The sequence below is a fragment of the Papio anubis genome, chromosome 3 (genome assembly GCF_008728515.1).
Source record: "Papio anubis isolate 15944 chromosome 3, Panubis1.0, whole genome shotgun sequence".
Taxonomy (NCBI): Eukaryota; Metazoa; Chordata; class Mammalia; order Primates; family Cercopithecidae; genus Papio; species Papio anubis.
The window spans coordinates 45474631-45494637 of record NC_044978.1 but is presented as its reverse complement, the minus strand read 5'-3'; the positions used below and the strand labels follow the sequence as shown (position 1 = coordinate 45494637).

Here is a 20007-nt window from a genome sequence, read left to right as displayed (position 1 = left end):
TCTAAGAAGTTGATTGTTTTGTTCTCTAGACTGCAGAGATGAATGAAAAGCTCTCCAAGATGGGCGAAAGCTCACTTAGAAACTTTACAATGGATACAGAGTCGAGTGTTTATAACTTCGAAGGAGAAGACTATAGGGAAAAACAAAAGGTAATTTAGAAATAGGTTTGGGTTACATGAAAGCTTTATTTTACTGGAAACCTGGAATTTTAAGTGTTACTGTAATGTCTTAATAATTTTGCTTAAAACAGCAGTCATTTTTGCTTATTCACATCTGAATGTTTTCATCATTATGTAAAATTTAATGCCAGTTTTTCAGTTGGGAAGCTCTGAAATATTTTTAAAGTTTTTGTAATGAAGGTTGTGGTGTATGTTTACAGTGAAATATATTCTTTTATGAGATGAATAGTAATGTGGGATGGTAACCTGATTCATTTTATTTTAAACAGCAGAAGTGGCTGGTAATAAACGGAAAATTTTCCTAACTTCATAAGTAATACTTGGTAATATAGAGATAAATTGAAAAATACCGATAGAGTACAAGAAAAAAATAATTCTACCCAATGTTTTTCGTGTTAACATTTAGGTCTATATCTTCAGAATTTTTTCTAGGCTAATTTGTGTCTACACTTTTCTCCTAGTTTAGATTTATATGAAACATTCAGTAGCGTTTCTCCCTCATTTAACAGTTGTTCCTTTAAGCAAGAAATACTGAATGCTTACACTGTTGACTGGACACTGTCTCATGTGTTAATTATATACATAATATTGAGCAAAGTATCATATTCCCCACCCTCATAGCTTATAGCCTAGGATTTTGTGAATATCTTTCCATTTACAAACATCCTTCTTGATGATGATTTGTTACTGTGGAATAAAAGTCGGTGATCTGAGTTGTTTCTCATGTTCTAGATTGCATTCACAGAATGGATTGAACCACCTAAACGAGAAAGAAAAGCCAACTATGCCGTTGATGCATATTTCAGGGAAGCTCTTCGTGTTAGTGAACCTAAAGCACCCAAGGTGAGTTGACTGACACAGCATAAAAATATCTAAAAGTTTTGAAAATGTAATTTTTTTCTTATATTCTTTGGAAAAGATTGATAATTACATTTTGTGTTTCTTTTTTTTTTTTTTTTTGAGACAGAGTCTTGCTCTGTTACCAGGAGTGCAGTGGCGCAATCTCAACTCACTGCAACCTCCACCTCCCAGGTTCAAGCAATTCTCCTGCCTCAGCCTCTTGAGTAGCTGGGACTACAGGCGCCCACCACCACCCCTGGCTAATTTTTGTAATTTTAGTAGCTATGGGGTTTTACCATGTTGGCCAGGATGGTCTTGATCTTTTGACCTCGTGATCTGCCTGCCTTGGCCTCCCAAAGTGTTGGGATTACAGGCGTGAGCCACCGCCTCTGGCCTACATTCTGTATTTCTTTGGAGTGTACTCCCTTCTGTTTTTAGTTAACATTTTTAAAAAATTAATTTTGAATCTGTGCATTTAAAATTAAGATATCAATTCAGTTTTACTGAAAGATGCATTCAGTTACTTGCAGAATTGGCTGTCATGGTTTCTGAAGTGAGGACTAAGAATACATTTAAAACAAAATTTCTTTTTTATGGATAACACTTATTGTTATTTTTCTTTAGGCTCCTCGACCTCCAAAACAACCCAACGTTCAGGATTTCCAGTTTTTTCCTCCACGTTTATTTGAGTTACTGGAAAAAGAAATTCTGTTTTACAGAAAAACTATTGGGTACAAGGTAATTGAAATTATCCACCTTTCTGTTAATTCCTATCCAGAAATTACGGAAGGTATAAACATTAGTTATAAATATTTAATTTGGACCTAGTGGGAAAAATAACTGCTTTAGCCTAGCCTAGTTGTGTATGTGAAATATGTAAACTTGGGTCTGTTATTCTTTAAAAAGAAAAAATAAGACTTCATGACTAATCTAGTTGGTTTTTAATGTCATAAATGCAATGTATCAGTGTATTTTCTCTCCTGGTTGAATCGAAACTTGTGAAATGTCAGTTAGTTGGTTTATCACATGCTCTTTAAAATTTACTGATTTAATGGCATAGGAAAATATCTTTTAGGTACCTCGAAATCCTGAGCTGCCTAATGCAGCACAGGCACAAAAAGAAGAACAGCTTAAAATTGATGAAGCTGAATCCCTTAATGATGAAGAGCTAGAGGAAAAAGAGAAGCTTCTAACACAGGTATAGCCTTTAATCAGTACAAACTTTAGTAACAGTTTGTTGTAAAGGACTGTGTTAGGTTATGTTGGGGCATACAAATAAATAAGTTTGTGCTTTTAAAGATGGAATACTTGGAGACAATTATGGGCACGTGGATAAATGCTCCATTTGATTGTCACTAGTTGAGGTAGTTGAGAAGACTATGGATTTTATTACTTTGGCCTCGGTAGAGTGGGTATCCTTTTTATCACCTTACTTTGAATGTTCCCATCTTTCCTATGAATTTTCCACATTGCTACCTAGTCACCATTTTCAATTATAAATCTTGGCTTGGTATTTTTTAAACATCCTTTGGTGTTCATCAAGGTCTTTCAGAATCTGGCCTTTGACTTACCTTTAAAGCTTTATTTTCCTTCCATTTTTCTACTTGCTCATATTTTTGCCCTTTATGTTTTTCACTCTTTCTGGCCAACTGCTAATAATCCTTCAAAGCTCAGTGAAACTGTCACCTTTTCATACAGTGTTCCTTACTCTCTCCCACTCATATTTAATTGCTTGGGTATTTGAGCAATGTATAATGTGTTGTCAAAAGTGTACGTTTACGTACACGAAAAGTTACCACTCTAAAAGAACTTAATAAATAAACTAGCAGCAATTGAAAATTTGTTTTTGTAATATTTAGAAGGATTGCTAAAGTTTTCATAGCATGTTTTCCAGTTTAATGTGCTGTGATTAAATATTTTGTTTCTATTCCTGTGAAGGGATTTACCAATTGGAATAAGAGAGATTTTAATCAGTTTATCAAGGCTAATGAGAAGTGGGGTCGTGATGATATTGAAAATATAGCAAGAGAAGTAGAAGGCAAAACTCCAGAAGAAGTCATTGAATATTCAGGTAATTATTTTAACCAGGCTGTTGGAGTTTAGTAAGAGCTGTTGGAAGGTTCTTGTTTTCTTCCTCTGAATTATGTTGTGATTAACTAATTTTGTCACAACGTAATTAGTACCTTCGTTATTTTTTACAAATTAGAAAATGTCCCCTTCCCAAAAATAGCGTAATGGTTTCCTTTTTAAAAATTTTTTAACCGTAGCTAACTCTAGCTACAGCAGAGAAAATCAGAATAAGTCACTGGATAATTGCCCTTGCATTTTTATCTTAATTTCTCTCCATAACTTCAAGTATTATGTGCTGTGTTTCCTGAAGTCAGTTGTATTATCAGGTTAATATGTGAGGGTATGCTGTGGTGAGTCTGCTTAGAATAGCAGAAATTTAAGAATTAGAAGATAAATAATCTAGTTGATCCCATTTTTGTTTACATTAAAGAAATAAAAATATAAATGATTTGTTTACTTTGTCCAATTTTTACAGCTGTGTTCTGGGAAAGGTGCAATGAGCTCCAGGACATAGAGAAGATTATGGCTCAGATTGAAAGGGGAGAGGCGAGAATTCAAAGAAGAATAAGCATCAAGAAAGCACTTGACACAAAGGTAATTTGCTTGTTAATAAGTTAGGGTAGTTAATAAAATAACTCCTAGCTGAGAGTTATTTTTATATAGTGTGTTGTAGTCAGTGATACAGTCACTTAGAGAGTGACTTTTTATAAAAGGAAAAGAGGTAAGGGTTCACAATTTAAAATTTCTTTGAGTAGCATTCAAATATGGTGTTGTCAACAGAATTTACCTATATGCTAGACTAATAGATCTGAGTCAGAGGCACTAAGATTAGCTTTTTACTAAGTAGAATCAGAAAGTCTTAGTCTGTATTTCTCTTAATAATAATAATAAAGACTATAAAGGTCTTTCAGGACAAAGGTTATATAAAGCAATTGAGGTGCTCTGGATAAAAAATTCTGATTTGAAATGCAACATTTCAGCTAATTATACTAAAGCTGCGTTTGAAATACAGATTATATAGCATTTGTATTTTATATAATACAAAATCTGACTTTCATAGATTGGACGGTACAAAGCACCTTTTCATCAGCTGAGAATATCATACGGTACTAACAAAGGAAAAAACTATACTGAAGAAGAAGATCGTTTTCTGATTTGTATGCTTCACAAACTTGGATTTGACAAAGAAAATGTTTATGATGAATTACGACAGTGTATTCGCAACTCTCCTCAGTTCAGATTTGACTGGTTTCTTAAGTCCAGAACTGCAATGGTGAGTGCTCAGGGCTTTTTTGTGTACTGTAGCCAAGTTCAGAGTAAGTGTCATCTTTGGTATTCTTTAAGGTGACCTTAAAAAAATGTATGAAGTAGACATTTGTTACAATATTGTTAGTATCATAAAACCTAATAGCAGGGATAACTTACAAGTTTATTGATCCCATCCTTTAATGTCTTACATCTTCAAACATCACTATATGATAAGACTAGCTTTTCAAGTTCTAAGTGGGAGGAAGTATCAGTTTCAACTTCTGAGTGTTACGACTTTTTGGTTTTTCAAATGAACATATTTCTATAAAGAAAAATGGTCCTTGCATTCAGGCATCTGCATACCAGAATGCTGAGTCTGGATTATTTTAAGATGGCTTATTGTAGTAAACACTGTTTTTGTACTGATTTAATGCTAGGTTTTGTTTTTATTCCCAATGTCTGGCTAACCATTTCTGACCAAATAGCCCCATTTCTAATAACCTAAAATTTGAATACAGAAAAGTTTAGCTTTGATGGATTGCTCCTTTTCTTCCTTATTTCACCACCATTGAACTTTGAGCTTCAACTTGTTTTCTGCCAGATGAGGATAATGCTAATAAGTTCTGTAGTCTTAAGTTTGGTATATTCTGGGATAAACAAAGTTAAAACATCTTTTTGTTTATAGTAAGATTTCTCTGTATGTTTAAAGTAAAATGTCACTTTGTAAGACAGTGGATAGTAAGCAGTATTTTCGTGTTTGACCACTGAAATTTTTATTTCACTAGACATCACTATTTTGTGATACCCAGGTTTGGGAAATGTACTAAACTTAAATACATGAAGCTACTTTGAAGATAAAACACTGTGTAAATATATAATTAGAGAAACGATCCAGTTGCTGAAAGCTTATTTCTTAAGTGGGAACAGTTTATAGAGTTAATAAGGAATAATTTTATAGTGATTGTAACAAGACAGTGCCATGTTAATTTACCTAGTACAGTACCATAATTTAAAACTCTGTTACTTCTTAACATGTTCCATGTTAAGATGCACAAAAAATGATAATGTACTTTTCTATCTCTATATACTATTTCTAAGCCTTGTGTGGTGTATTCTATAGAGTAGTATTTTAAAATTATTTTACTGTAGTTGTGTGTGTAGTAGAGTCACTTACTATAAGAAAAAAATAATTTTGCCCTATAAGAAAGGGAGCTGCTAACCATGCTAGCCATGCAAATGGACTTCTCTTTCTTTCAGGGTTATCTGCTACTTCTAGGTTATACTTTAAATCTTTTCTGAAGACTGTATGTCCAGTTTGCCAGAGAGAGATGAGGTAGAACTCATCGTAGACTTCCATGGCTGGTTTTCCAAAATTGGGAAAGGTGCCATGTGATTGATTGACCACCATAATTCTAGTGATACTTTGAAGGGAAAGATTATACACACCTGTTAAAGTTCTTGTTTTTGACCCTCACATACGTACGCTATTAATCTATTTAAGTTTTGGATATGAGTAGCACAGTACTTATCAGACATAAACACTAAGTAGCAGTATTGCATATGTTATGAGATGTTCATTTTTATTGCTTTAATTCCTAAGTGAAGGAAGAATTTTTGAAGAACACACAGTAGTTTGGCTTTAAAGAATGGAGTAAAAACATTATTTACAAATATCTTGCTTTTAATCTTCATAGCATGAATTGTGTATGAAAATCGTTTTTTTTAAAATTAGGGATATATTAGTGGTTTTATACTATCCTATTAAAACATACTTTGTTTTAAAATTGAAATCATGAAACTTGTAGATGGAAAGTACATGTACTGTGTTTGTTTATAATTTAGGAGCTCCAGAGGAGATGTAATACCTTAATTACTTTGATTGAAAGAGAAAACATGGAACTAGAAGAAAAGGAGAAGGCAGAGAAAAAGAAACGAGGACCAAAGCCTTCAGTAAGTATTCATGAATATGTAAATATGTGGATAATGTAAATTTCTCCTTTCTAAGTATTTAACACTGCTTGGCTGTCATTGATGTGTTAGTCCCTGTTGTGCACCCCATCCATTGCCTTTAATTTTTTTTTTTTCCCTTAAGGGGGAACCCAAAGTCATAATTTGAGATTCTTCCACTTTCAAATTTAGGTAGTGGTATAAATTTTTTATTTTTAGTTGTTATGAGTAGGTATATGTATTTATAGGTTACGTGAGATATTTTGATACAGGCATGCAATAAGTAATAAGGACATCGGGGTAAATGGGGTATTATCATCTCCAGCATTTATCCTCTGTTATAATTTAACTCTTAGTTATTTTAAAATGTATAATTAAATTATTTATTGCTGTAGTCACCCTGTTGTGCTATCAAATACTAGGTCTTAAGTCATTCTTTGTATTTATTTATATCCATTAGCCAGCCCCACTTTCCCCCACCCCACTACCTTTCTCAGCCTCTGATATCCATCCTTGTACTCTCTATCTCCATGAGTTTAAATTATTATAATTTTTAGCTCCCACAGATAAGTGAGAATATGCCAAGTTTGTCTTTCTGTGCCTTGCTTATTTCACTTAACATAATAAACTCTGGTTCCATCCATGTTGTTGCAAATTATAGGGTTTCATTGCTTATGGTTGAATAGTATTCTGTTGTGTATACATACCATGTTTTCTTTATCTATTTGTCTGTTGATGGACACTTAGGTTGTTTCCAAATCATGGCTACTGTGAATAGTGCTGCAGTAAACATGAGAGTGCAGATATCTCTTTGATACACTGATTTTTTGGGGGGTGTATACCTAGGAGTGGGATTAGTGTATTGTAGGGTAACTGTATTTGTAGTTTTTTGAGGAACCTCCAAATTGCTTTCACAGTGATTTGCATTCCCACCAACAGTATATGAGGGTTCCCTTTTCTTCACATTCTTGTCAGCATTTGTTATTGCCTGACTTTTGGATAAAAGCCATTTTAACTGGGGTGAGATGTTACCTTATTGTAGTTTTGATTTGCATTTCTCTGATGATCAGTAATATTGAATAGCTTTTAATATGCTTGTTTGCTATTTGTATGTCTTCCTTTGATAAACATGTTCAGATCTTTTGCCTATTTTTAAATTGGACTGTTAGGATTTTTTTCAGTAGAGTTGTTTGAGCTCTTAAATATTCTGGTTATTAATCCTTTGACAAATGGGTAGTTTGCAGATATTTTCTCCCATTCTGTGGGATGTCTCTTCACTTTGTTGATTGTTTCCTTTGCTGTGCAGAAGCTTTTTAACTTAATGTGATCCCATTTGTCCATTTTTGCTTTGGTTGCCTGTGGGGTATTATTCAAGAAATCTTTGCCCAGTCCAGTGTTCTGGAGAGTTTTCCCAATGTTTTCTTGTAGTTTCATAGTTTGAGGCCTTGGAGTTAACTCTTTAATACATTTTGTTTTGATTTTTGTATATGATTAGGGATGGGGTCAAGTTTCATTCTTCTGTTTGTGGGTATCCAATTTTCCCATTACCATTTATTGAAGAGACTGTCCTTTCTCCAGTGTATATTCTTGGTACCTTTGTCAAAAATGAGTTCTCTGTAGATATATGGACTTATCTCTGGATTCTCTGTTCTTTTCCACTGTTGCACTGATCTATGTATCTGTTTCTATACCAGCACCATGCTGTTTTGGTTACTATAGCTCTGTACTGTAAGTTAAGTCAGGTAATGTGATTCTTCCAGTTGCATTCCTTTTGCTTAAGGTGGGTTTGGCTATTTCTGAGTGTTTTGTGGTTCCATATAAATTTTAGTGGTTTTTTTTTTTCTATTTCAGTGAAGAATGCCATTGGTATTTTGATAAGGATTGCATTGAATCTGTGGATTGCTTTGGGTGGTATGGATATTTTAACAGTACTGAATTTTCTAATCCATGAACATGGAATATCTATTTTTTTGTGTCTTCAATTTCTTACATCAGTGTTTTGTAGTTTATCGTAGAGATCTTTCACGTCTTTGATTAATTCCTGGGTATTTTATTTCATATGTAGTTACTACTTTTTATTTTTCACATTTTTCACTGTTGGCATAGAAATGCTACTGTTTGTTGTATTTTGATTTTGTATCCTGCAGTGTCACTGAATTTGTTTATGAGTTCTAATAGTTTTTTGATGGAGTGTTTAGGTTTTTCCAAATGTAAGATTATGTCATTTACAAATAGGGCAATTTGACTTCTTTGTTTCCAATTTAGATGTCCTTTATTTCTTTCTCTCGTCTGATTGCTGTAACTAGGACTTCCTTGAAATACTTAAAAAGTACAAATTTAGCTTGACTGGGTTGTGTGGGGAAAAAATCACATCTTGATGATATGGTAGTCCTTAATATGGGGCTTCATGAAAATCTGGGAATGTATGTCTCGTAAATGCCAAGTGTGTACACATCTCATTGGGAATACAAGTTATAATTTTAGAATAGGAAACATTGCAAAAGCAGTGGTATTATGACTTTTACTGTTAGTCTCTAAGCTTTGATTGATTGTTTTAGTGATGTTTTAGCAACGTGAAGGCAAATACTTTAAGGGAAAAAATGTTATTTAATAATAGTTAATTTAATAAAAAATGGTTACTTTATAAAGTCATGAGTAAATGAATATCTCTGGATAATATTTCATATTTATGTAACTGCCTTTTAAAAACTCAGGTGTTTCTTATTACTCTTTTGGGAAGTGTGCATTTATTTGATGCTGATTTACTACTGTTAATTGTGCATTATTTTTATAATGTCATTATTAACATTAAACTTTTTTATTCTGTAAGTAAAATAAGTAGGTAAGATTATTTCGAGGCTTTATAGTTTGCTTTGAAAGATTTATATAGCCTGGGAGAAAAATCTCATATACCTATTACTTTGTAGTAGTTGTTATTACTAAAGTGTTATAATGTGTCTGCAACTATATTTCATGTTTATATGAGTCTTGTGAAAACTAATCCTTTTGTCTGTTTGTAGACACAGAAACGTAAAATGGATGGAGCACCTGATGGTCGAGGAAGAAAAAAGAAGCTGAAACTATGAATATGTTTTTGTTTCATAATCACTAACTTTAAACCAGTAGTTCTTTAATTTACGGGTCTTCATAAGATGTACTGTACAATGCTCAATTGTTATGTCATTTAAAGACATCAGGTTCATCTGTTTACTGAGCTAGAAACATAGTATGTAGTTTCACTTTTTTAAATGCAACAGCTGTGCTGAAATTTTTTTATCATTAACACTTGAAGTAATAAAATAGGCTTCATTTATTACTAAGTGTTTCATTTGATTTATTTTTCTGTTGTAGTTCCATTTGTGAAGATTGTGACTTTTTGTTTATTAGCTATAATTTCTATACTTGTAAGGTTTAAAAACAAGTTAAAAAGAAAATTGCAAATAACATTTGTCCCTTTCAGTCTTCATTTAGTTGTATAATTATTTTAATTCACTTTGCCTTTGCAGAAATTTGGGTATTTTCTTTGTAGTGCTATTGAGTCTCATCTGGAAAGATTATATAAATTGCATTCTCCTTGCTTATGTGGGTAGAATGGGAAAAGAAGGCAAGACAAAGTATACTTAAATTCTATGCATATTTCTGTTATGCTTTCTGTTTTTTTAGTTGATTCTGAAATGAATACGCCCTATTCTTTTGAAAGAATGGCCTTTTAGTTGTATAGCCAAAGACATTTAGTATTTTCCGGTTCCTTAAGGTATTACTGTACCATTTTGTAAAAGGAATATTATTATTATTATTTTTAATTATTTGGTAAATATTTTGTCATATGACCTTCTGAAGCAGCCACAACTTAGATAATGTCAGAACTAAGGTGATTTTTTTTTTTTAATTTTGAAAGAACCAGCCAAAATGAGGTGTGAATTTGTCATACTGTTACATTGAAATTGGTAACAAAATGTATCCCCTCCCATTTTGAGTTTTAGGGTAAATGAAAATTTTATTGTATTTTAAAGTAATTTCTAAGTGTTAGCAAGACTGACTGTAATTCCAGTTTCTGTTTTCTATGGACAGACTTGATAAACTGGAGACCCTAAAGCAGGAATACCCAAATTATAGTGTCAGGATTTTAGCTGTACCAGAGGCCTTTATGTGCTACACATAATTTGTATAAAATTTTATATGTGCAGATTGGGTACATAAACAGTTCTCCATTTTTCTAAGGGAATGCAATAAATGTAGCATCGTGAATAAATATAACTTTTATAATCTGTAAAGTGGTCTTTCCATTTCTTTAATTTTTTTCTCAATTTTTATTCACTTTTTCCTTTAGGACACATTTCCCTTAATTGGATATCTTTCCCTTAAATTTCTATTAGTAGTTGTTTTCATCTGCCCACATGTAATTGAAGATTTTTAAAAAAATTTGATACCTGCAGTATTACTAATACTGCTTAATTTCTTGAAATGTGGAATTGCTGCTGTTAATGTCAAGCAAAACGTAGTGTTAAATTGTAATTTGAATTTAGTGCTCCCTCAAAATTAACTTTTTAAATACTGTGTTAGATTCTTAACAGTTAAAGGTCTAATACATGTGTGAGGAATGGTTACCTTTTTCATGAAAGGAAGAATTTGTACAAGTTATGACCTCAGTTTGGAAGAAATTGAAAAAATGTAAGGCTGAAGAAAACTTAAACGGAGGTCACAAAAGTGATTTTTTCAAGAAGAAGAGAAACTGGGAGGGAGATACACAGGGGAAATGCAAAATGAATCAAGTGTAGTGCTAGCCCTGAATGCTTAGGGACTCAAATGGAAACTGTGAAGGGAAACTAACTCGAAAAAAGCGTGAACTAGCTAGGCCCTGCCACTGTGTTTGACCGAGTTCACAAATCTGTTTTAACCTGTCGCTTCCTTGTCACCTCTGGCTTTCCTCTCCTGCTAAGCTTTGTTTCCTGGCAGTGATTAAAATCGTCTGTCAGTGCCACAGCTACTACTGCTGCTGGAACTGCCATAGCCACCTTGGTATCATGGTTTGGCAAGGTATTGGCCTCTACCACCATAGGGGCCAGAGCTTCTGCCTCCAAAGTTTCCTCCCTTCATGGGTCCAAAATTTGAAGACTGATTGTTGCCATTGCCAAAATCATTGTAGCTTCCACCACCTCAAAAATTGCTTCCATCATTACCATATGTATTATAGCAATCCCCACTGCCACCATATCCACCACGACCACCATGGCTGCCACCAAAGCTACCACGATCATAGAACTTGATGGCTGTATTTGTGACTAATTATATAATAGATTAGTCTGTTCTGTGGAAAGTGTAAAGCATTCCAACACACGGCTTCAATGCAGAATTTTTTGTTTTGTTTTGTACCCATGCTGTTGATTGCTAAATGTTTTAATAGTCTAGTCATGATACTGAATAAATGTCTTTTTTTGTTTTTAATTTAACAAAGCATGAAAGATTGCTTAATTGTACATCTGACAAAGTGCTGGCGGCTCTTATAAAGTATAATTACTATTACTACCTTTTAAGAGACAGGGTCTTGCTCTGTCACCCAGGCTGGAGTGCAGTGGTGCGATCACAGCTCACTGCAACCTCAAACTTCAGGGCCCAAGTGATCCTGCCACCTCAGCTTCCCAAGTAGCTAGGACTACAGATGTGCACCACCATGCCCAGCTAAGTTTTTTTAGTTTTTGTAGAGATGGGGCCTTGCTATGTTGCCCGGTCACGTCTCAAATGCCGACCTCAGGCACTCCTCCCTCTTGCCTCTCCCTCCCAAAGTGCTGGGATTACAGGTGTGAGCCTACATTCGAAAGTGCTGGGATCACAGGTGTGATCCTACATTCCAAAATGCTGGGATCACAGGTGTGAGCCTACACGACACCTGGCCTACATTTTAATTTTTTCATAAAGTTGAGAGAAGCAAATCCTAAGCATAGAGTACAGGTTGAGCATCCCTAATCAAAAAATCGAAAATCGGAAATGCTCCAAAATTGGAATGCTCAAAGGAAATCCTTATTAGGGCATTTCTGATTTTTGGATTAGGGATGCTGAACTGATAAGTATAATGCAAGTATTCTAAAGTCTGGACAATGCTAAAAACACTGCTGGTTCCAAGCATTTCAGATAAGGATTGCTCAATTTGCCCTTTGAGTATTTAGTATATGCTGATTGTTTAAACTGATCAGGATTTAATTACATAAATGATCTTTGGCTTAGTGCCTTTCTTAAAAATTTCAATTTTAAAAAGCATTATGAAACACCCCTGTGGTTTTTCAGAAAAATTTGAGTGAAAAAGAAATTTCATCTTGTTCTATCCCTTTTAATCTAAAAACAAATCTTTTTGAAAGAATGTGCTACTATATTTCAAGCCAGTTTTGGAGTAGAACATTGCTAAAAAAACAGGTACTAAGGAGGATAATTTAAACAAAGTAGATTAATGACACAAGGATTGATGAACTCATAAATCCTAATGAATGGAATGCTAGAAGACATGTATTAACAGTAGCAACTTTGAGGTACATAGCTGTTACCAAAATATATCCTTGCTTGTTGGAATCTGACGTGAAGATCAAAGGTGATGGCATCCCACAGATGACAGATAATGGGCAAAATATATTCTTGGTGTGGAGCAGTGCTGCCGAATTAACTCCCCTGTGTACATCCCAGAATAATTTTGGATCTGCTAAGGTTTTTATTAGAATGATTTAATAGGCTTTTGCAGGATTAACTTCACGGTAGTTACCAGAAAAGGCTATGCTACAAGAATGAAAATTGAAGAACAAAGACCGAAATTATATGATTCTAAATGAAAAAAATAAAGAAGTGGAATAGTTTCTCCAAAGGCATAGCAGGCAAAGCATTGTTTCAGAAGTGGACTGGCACCTCACCTGAGATACTCAAGACTGGCAACATGGGTCTTCATTCTTTGTTATCACTGAGGTTGTGTCCTGAGAGATTCCCTAGCTCTAATGACAGATTTTTGGTGGGGCGGGGTGGGGGGGTAATGAGGCTGTGAGAAGATTGAGGATCTAGGTGCTTGCCTCTAATTCTACAGCATAAAGGTGTGTCGCTCTTATCTCTAGGACACCAATATTTTTAATGTTGCATATCATGTATCTCCAGTACGAGAAGAAAGTTTATCAGAATTTAGTTAATGTTGGAAACTTTGTAATACAAACAATGTAAACACTACATTGACAAAAATATTAATAATTATGCATATAGTTTGCTTACTATAGAAATTCTTGTTTTTGATGTTGGATACAACCCAAAGGAGTTTTTATGTATAGAGATGGTGAATAAATTGGGAAAAGAAATAGAGATAAGCAGAGATTATTTCGTTTCATTAAACTTTTGAAGTCCTAATTTAGTTCATGTGATTATTTGTAAATTTTTCTTTATTAGTCTTCCTCAATCATTGAAGAACCCAGGATTCAAATACAACACTTAATGGAAACACTTTTTCATCCCTAACTAAATCCTGCCCTGAAAGCAGAATTCACTGTGAAATCTGAGATGAAACCCCAGGGCTATTATGCTGGCCAGTGGAAGGTTGGTTCACCCCTCAAGAGGTGACATTAGGGTGGTCTGCAGACATCACTGGAGTGGACAAAGAGATGCCTGGGCGGCTGGGGAAAGGATAGATCATAGACAACAGCAGCCTCTTTCTAAAGCTCAGTTGCAATAAACACCACGGTTACTCATCAGACACACTGTAAGTTCTACTTCTTCCCGTATTTCAAAACTCTAGAGAATTCTAGCGTGGACTAAGCACTGCTTCTGTAGACCATGGGTATTTCTCCATGGCTGTTTGAATTTCGGGGAAAGCTTCTGCGTCTCAAGCAGACTAGTGACTTTTGAGACAGAATCTTACTCTTGTCACCCAGGTTGGAGTGCAGTGGTGCGATCTAGGCTCACCACAACTTCTGCAACCTCCGCCACCCGGGTTCAAGCAATTCTGGCTCAGCCTTCTGGATAGCTGGGACTACAGGCATGCACCACCACACCTGGCTACTTACTGCATTTTTAGTAGAGACAGGGTTTCACTATGTTGGCCAGGCTGGTCTCGAACTCCTGGCCTCAAATGATCTGCCCGCCTCGACCTCCCAAATGTTGAGATTACAGGTGTGAGCCACTGCGTCTGGCCTGATGCAGAGGGATAATTTCTTGAGTGAGGCAGTGCTGTTGTCTAGAAGCAAGGCTTAGCTGGGTGAGACAGTACTAGCTGCCTTCAGAAGCGGATCTCTGCCCTGAAGTTTACCACCAGCCTGCTTTCCTTGATGCGCATGCTGGCTGGGTGTAGGGATGCTGAGTGGGGGGAAAAAGAAGAATATAGATGATACAGATTTACTGTGCAAAGGCGGAGTTCTTACCAGCTCTTCCTCACAAACAGGCTGGTGATTAGCTGCCTTTCAGACTCCTTTCTACAAGGTGGCGAGGGGCCATCTGGTCATCCTAGCTTTGCAAGGAATAACTTTTTTTTTTTTCTTTCATTTTGTATTCCCTTTAATCCCAGTAGATGGATAGGTCTGCTTTCTTAGTATGCTTTCCAGTTGTAGAAAGGTCTTTTCTCTGGTTACTGGCTTTCCCCCAGGCCCCTATTTTTTGTGCTCCCCCTCTTCCCCAGTCACCTCTTTCCCTGGGAGCAAACTTGAGAAAATTAATGGCACAGGTCTTGCAGAATACTCCTACCAATCTAAGTGCTGCAGATGCCACAGTGCTTTCTTACCCATAATAGTCATAAGTTAGAGGGAGCTCCTTCAAGAGCACGCTGAGTTTAGTTTCTTCATAGCAGGAATTAATCTTAAAAAAATTATCTTTGGGCTCCTTATTGTACCTGGACAGTACTGGGACTGGGTGCTTGATAAGAGAATGAATAGTTTAAGTAGTTACAGTGAAACCACAGGCACCTGTAGAGGTCTCCCCAGGCTCACCTTGAAGCTCTGATTGGAGACTGCAGACGGATGGCGGTGTTATGAACAAAGGTGAGCTGCAGCTCCCACTGCAGGTCAAACGCTGCCAGCTACCAGCTGCAGCTGGGAGTGAAAGACTAGAATGCAGAGAGGCACAGGCAGTCACTTAGGACGGGGCCGGGTTTAACCTGAACAGTGGTGCTAGAAGGTCAGAGTCTTCTAGGTATGTGTTGGAAACATCCTTGATTGTCTAGCACCAAGACTTTTAAACACAGGGGGACAAATCATCCCTTTGGGTATTTGTAATTGTTCCTCAGTTCAAATCTCTTGTTTTTTAAAAAATACTTTTCCTCGGCGCGACCGGTGCATCACGTCGCGCGCGACCAGTCCGCAGGGCTCCTCCTGCAGCCTCAAACTTCTGGGTTCAAGTAATCCTCTCACCTCAGCCTCACAAGAAGCAGGGACTACAGGCTCAGGCCATCACACCTGGCTAATTTTTTGTTTTCTGTAGGGACAGGGTCTCACCGTGTTGCAGTGGCTTGTCTCAAACTCCTGGGCTCACGCAGTCTTCTCGCATTGGCCTCCCAGTGTGCTGAGATTACACCAGCAATGTGTGAGCCACCATGCCCAGGCAAGGAATACTTTTTATTTCATTAGATTTCTTAATTATTACATTATTGGTAGATTAGGCTAATGCTGGACTGCCTACAGCTTCTTTCTAAATATAGGTCTACTAAAGCCTCATATTGGAATTCCCATTGCTTTCAGGACATTGTATATCTGCTGATGCTGCTTCCAAGTATTACCTCTGTCAGATGAACCGCATTATGTCTTCAGGACAGGGCCTTGAATCTGTACAGAAAGATCCCCTCACAGCAGGCACTGAGTGTCAGCCTCTGTCTGTATTCTCTGAGCGTGCTTTCTAGTGTTCTTCATTTTACTTCGTTGCCAATACCAGCAAACTCTCCTGATCTCTCCCTGCCTGTGGTACTAGTTTCCTGTGGCTGCTAAAACAAATTACTATAAACTTGATGGCTTTAAAAAAACAGAAATTTCTCCTAGTTCTGGAGTTTAGAGGTCCAAAATCAGTATTACTGGAACAAAGCCTAGGTGTTGGCAGGGCTGTGCTGCCTCCAGCAGGAGAATCTACTTCTTGCCTGCCAGCTTCCAATGGCTGCTGGCCTTCCATGGCTTGTAGCCCCCTCACTCCAATCTCTGCCTTTCATAGTCACATTGCATCCTCCTCTTCTGTATGTAACCTCCATCTCACGTCCTCTTATGAGGACTCTTGTGATTACATTTAGGGCCCATTCAGGATAATCTTCCTATCTCAAAATCCTTAATTACACGTGCAAAGATGCTTTTTCTATATAAGGTAAAATCCATAGGTTCCAGGGATTAGGACAAGTCAGCGCTAAACATTCCTGCAGGGACCCTATGAGACTTCATCACAAATTGTGATAATAATAACAGAATGAGATCATTATAATCTGTTTAATTTCCTTAATTTCATAAATAGCAACAACTTCCTAATGAGCACATATATTTACTGATTAAATAACTTTAGAGTACATTCACAAAAAAAATGACTGATAATCTCATTACCCTAATAGAAAGTTATTACCATTTCCAGGCATTTTCTTTTAGTGTTTTCCATATGTTTAAGGATTGCAATAGCCACATGGTTGCGGATACTCTAGAATTCATACTATTCTATCACGTAGATATCCTATAATTCAGTTAACCGTTTCCTGAGTACTGGGCTGCTTATAATTATTTATTATTATAAATAAGGTTAGGAGCAGCAACATTGTGCTGCCTTAGTGACGAACACATTTTTGAATGCTTAGTTGGCAGAAAACCAACTGTGGAGTCATCAGTGTTGGGTTGCTCCCCATAGTTCAGTCTCCTGGGCTGAGCCCTGGTGGGTACAGCATTTCACCAAGGACCTATGGCTGGTGTCTCTGCTCCAGTAAATGATGGCCCTTAGCTGCCTCTTTCATTCACCCTGTCAGTGGACCCCTTAAATTGGGCCCTGGGTACTGAAATAAAATATACAACACCTTTCCATTTAAAGTTTACACAAGAATAGCAACATCTAGTATATCTCCATTACACTTTCCAGCTCTGAGAAAACTAAAATATTAAGTGAGAAAAAAATATTTAATTTTTCTATAAAAATGTTAGCATAGGGAAGAGTATATAAGGGATGACAAATGAGCCCAATTTTCAATAGTGTGCAATTCCATTCTTGGTAGGAAATCAGGTATTTTTTCACTCTTTCAGGACACTAGATTACTTTCATTACTGAACTGTAGAATATGCTGTAAGTCATAACTAGAATATACCAGGTTTTATCCTAGAAGCCTAAAAAATGTAATTTTGCTTCTCTGGTACGTCTTAATGGGTAGAAACTGGGAATGAAACAGACTTTATAAAAAGCACTGTTTGTGATATCCTCCCTCCAAAAATATGAATGCCTAAACACTGCGTTCATCTGAATGTACCTAAGTAACAAAAAATACAGTGAGAAAGAAAAAGAGTGATTTTCTGGAAAACACTGAAAGACTGGAATTAATTTCGAGTTCAAAACAGATTCCTCCATAACGCTGACAATGTGTATTTCCCCTGGGCACACACGTACTCAGCAGGAAATTCAATTGTGGCTTCATCTGGGGCCAGAACCAGGGCATCTGTGGGGTCTCTTAGGTATATCTGAGAGTTATCTTGGTCCATGTGTAGTTTTTCTATTACTTTTTTTCTAATGCATGTGAAGGGGACATATCTCTTTGACCTGAAGAAGCAGCCCAATAACTATTTGTTGAATTTGAGTTTAAAAGATTTTTGACTCTGGGAGTTGGGCAAATTGCAAGGTGAGGGAGGGTGACTTTCTGTTGGTGGATATGCACTCAGACAGGAATCAGACAGAACTGGAAGAGATCTTAACAGAAATCGAGTCCAAATTTCTCATTTTACAGAGCGAGAAGTGAGGTCAAGAGTTATAAGGTAGTTTAGAAAAATATTTTCTCTGATTGGGAAAATGAAAGTCTAGCAAAGAAGCAAAACCTGGGCTAACAGTAGACAAGGGCTTCTTGGCCTATATATGCAGACTATATTACAGTCAAGAGCCTTGTCATCCCCATTCAACATTTGGAAAACATGCATCTGGGAATGGTTTCTATTATACACTATGTTGACTTGAGAATAAGTTAATGTCTGAAACACAAATTTTAAAAAAAGACTTGCACAAGAAATACCTAAAAAGTAATGATGGGGCACAAAGATGTGGTTTCAAAATAATTTGGGAACTTTGGTTTATGTGGTATTAGCCATAGCTATATATATTGTCAATTTAACATTAGTTAAGAACTAACTGGGCAGTTTGTGAACTATGCAAATCTTCAACTCTTCTTTCTTCTCCTTTCTACTACTTACATTTTCATCACTTTACTGTTTATTATCCTTTTTTTTTTTTTTTTTGCAAAAGAGTGCAAAGGAATAAAGAGTTGAAAAATATTCCTACCAAGTAGTTCTGATAAAGAGTTGTGAAGAAAAATTGAAGAATTCACTAAAAGAACTTTATATATAGAGAGACAGTTGAAAAGTGTTTCATATGCGGCATCAATCAGTAAAGAGAGGTTAATCTTTTGATTTTAACTTTTGATTTAATTGATCACAGTGGATTTCTTGCTTGCCTCAGAAACAAAGTAAAACAAAATAGAAAAAGAGCATGAATACGGTCTAATTCTTTGTGGGCTCAATGTTTTCTATGTATATATATTTCTATTTCCATGCAGTCACATAAATTACATTTCCACATATCACCAGAATATAACACCAATGATGGTACAATATCACTGATATCCCAGAATTGCTAAGATCTATAAACAGTAGAGTTTTATTCTGTTGTTAGGAGACATATCTTGACTCTTTTTTTTTCCCTCTTAAAGTCTTTCAATCAAAGGAACTACAAGCACTCTTCTTACAGTCAGTGATGGTATCCTTGATGAAAACGGTAGTTTTATTTGGTTCTCCAAGCACTGCACCGATAGGCATCTGAAGAACTAACTCAAACTTCTCTGGGCCTTCCAAGGTGGGCTGTCCCAGGTCATCAAGGATGGTCACGCGGAATGTCTGCATGCGCACGCCTGGAGCAAAGTCCAGATTTCGGCTGATGCCAACATAATCTGTTCCAGCTAGTGGAAGAGGAAAAGGCACTAGTGAGACAGCAGAACTTGTCATAAGTTTTCCTTCAGAGAAAAATGATCATCATCAACTCTGCGGCATTCTCCTTTGTACCCAGCACTCTCAGGATCATATATTTTGGGTTTGATCCCCAGTAGGGGGAACTTCCATATTCTGCCAAATGCCTTGTAGGCCCTTGTGCCATGCCCACCTGCCATCCCCACCAGGGCTTTACACGTCTAGACCAGGCACATCACCTTCCAACTACTTCCACCAAGATTCTGCCAATTGATGGAAGGATCTCTGAAGGTAGCTTCAATTTGAAATGAAAGGATGTGCCTTTTTAATTTTTAACCTTGAAGATAAATATGATACATTTTATTTTGATTAGGTTTCACTCATTCGCTTTTGCCAGACATCTGTTTTAATCTCACAACATTCTGCTCAATGTTATGAAGCCGTGAAGTTCTGCCATTCTCTGGGTTGTTATTAGTCATTTTTTCAAGCTGGTCCACCTCACCATACAGCTTCTTTGAGACTTGTTTGGAAAGCCATTAAATGTAATGATTGTAACATATGATAATCAATGGAATTAAATGGAAACCCCTGAGTGATATAAA

The 20007-nt window shown here is 36.2% G+C and overlaps 2 protein-coding genes across 2 annotated transcripts in view; one reads left to right on the top strand and one right to left on the bottom strand.

Moving 5' to 3' along the window:
• Positions 1-10558, top strand: part of SMARCA5 (SWI/SNF related, matrix associated, actin dependent regulator of chromatin, subfamily a, member 5) — a 40785-nt gene extending 30227 nt beyond the window's left edge. Inside the window, exons 16-24 of the mRNA XM_003899224.3 lie at positions 30-149; positions 912-1022; positions 1644-1757; positions 2095-2217; positions 2958-3090; positions 3565-3683; positions 4150-4362; positions 6180-6287; positions 9305-10558. Of these exons, the coding sequence (XP_003899273.1) occupies positions 30-149; positions 912-1022; positions 1644-1757; positions 2095-2217; positions 2958-3090; positions 3565-3683; positions 4150-4362; positions 6180-6287; positions 9305-9370 (1107 nt within the window). The 3' untranslated portion in view covers positions 9371-10558. The remainder of the gene's footprint in view (positions 1-29; positions 150-911; positions 1023-1643; positions 1758-2094; positions 2218-2957; positions 3091-3564; positions 3684-4149; positions 4363-6179; positions 6288-9304) is intronic.
• Positions 10559-18950: 8392 nt separating this feature from the next.
• The window catches only part of FREM3 (FRAS1 related extracellular matrix 3), a 108930-nt gene continuing 107873 nt past the window's right edge, over positions 18951-20007 (bottom strand). The window contains exon 8 of the mRNA XM_003899225.5: positions 18951-19398. Within this exon, the coding sequence (XP_003899274.3) occupies positions 19157-19398 (242 nt within the window). The 3' untranslated portion in view covers positions 18951-19156. The remainder of the gene's footprint in view (positions 19399-20007) is intronic.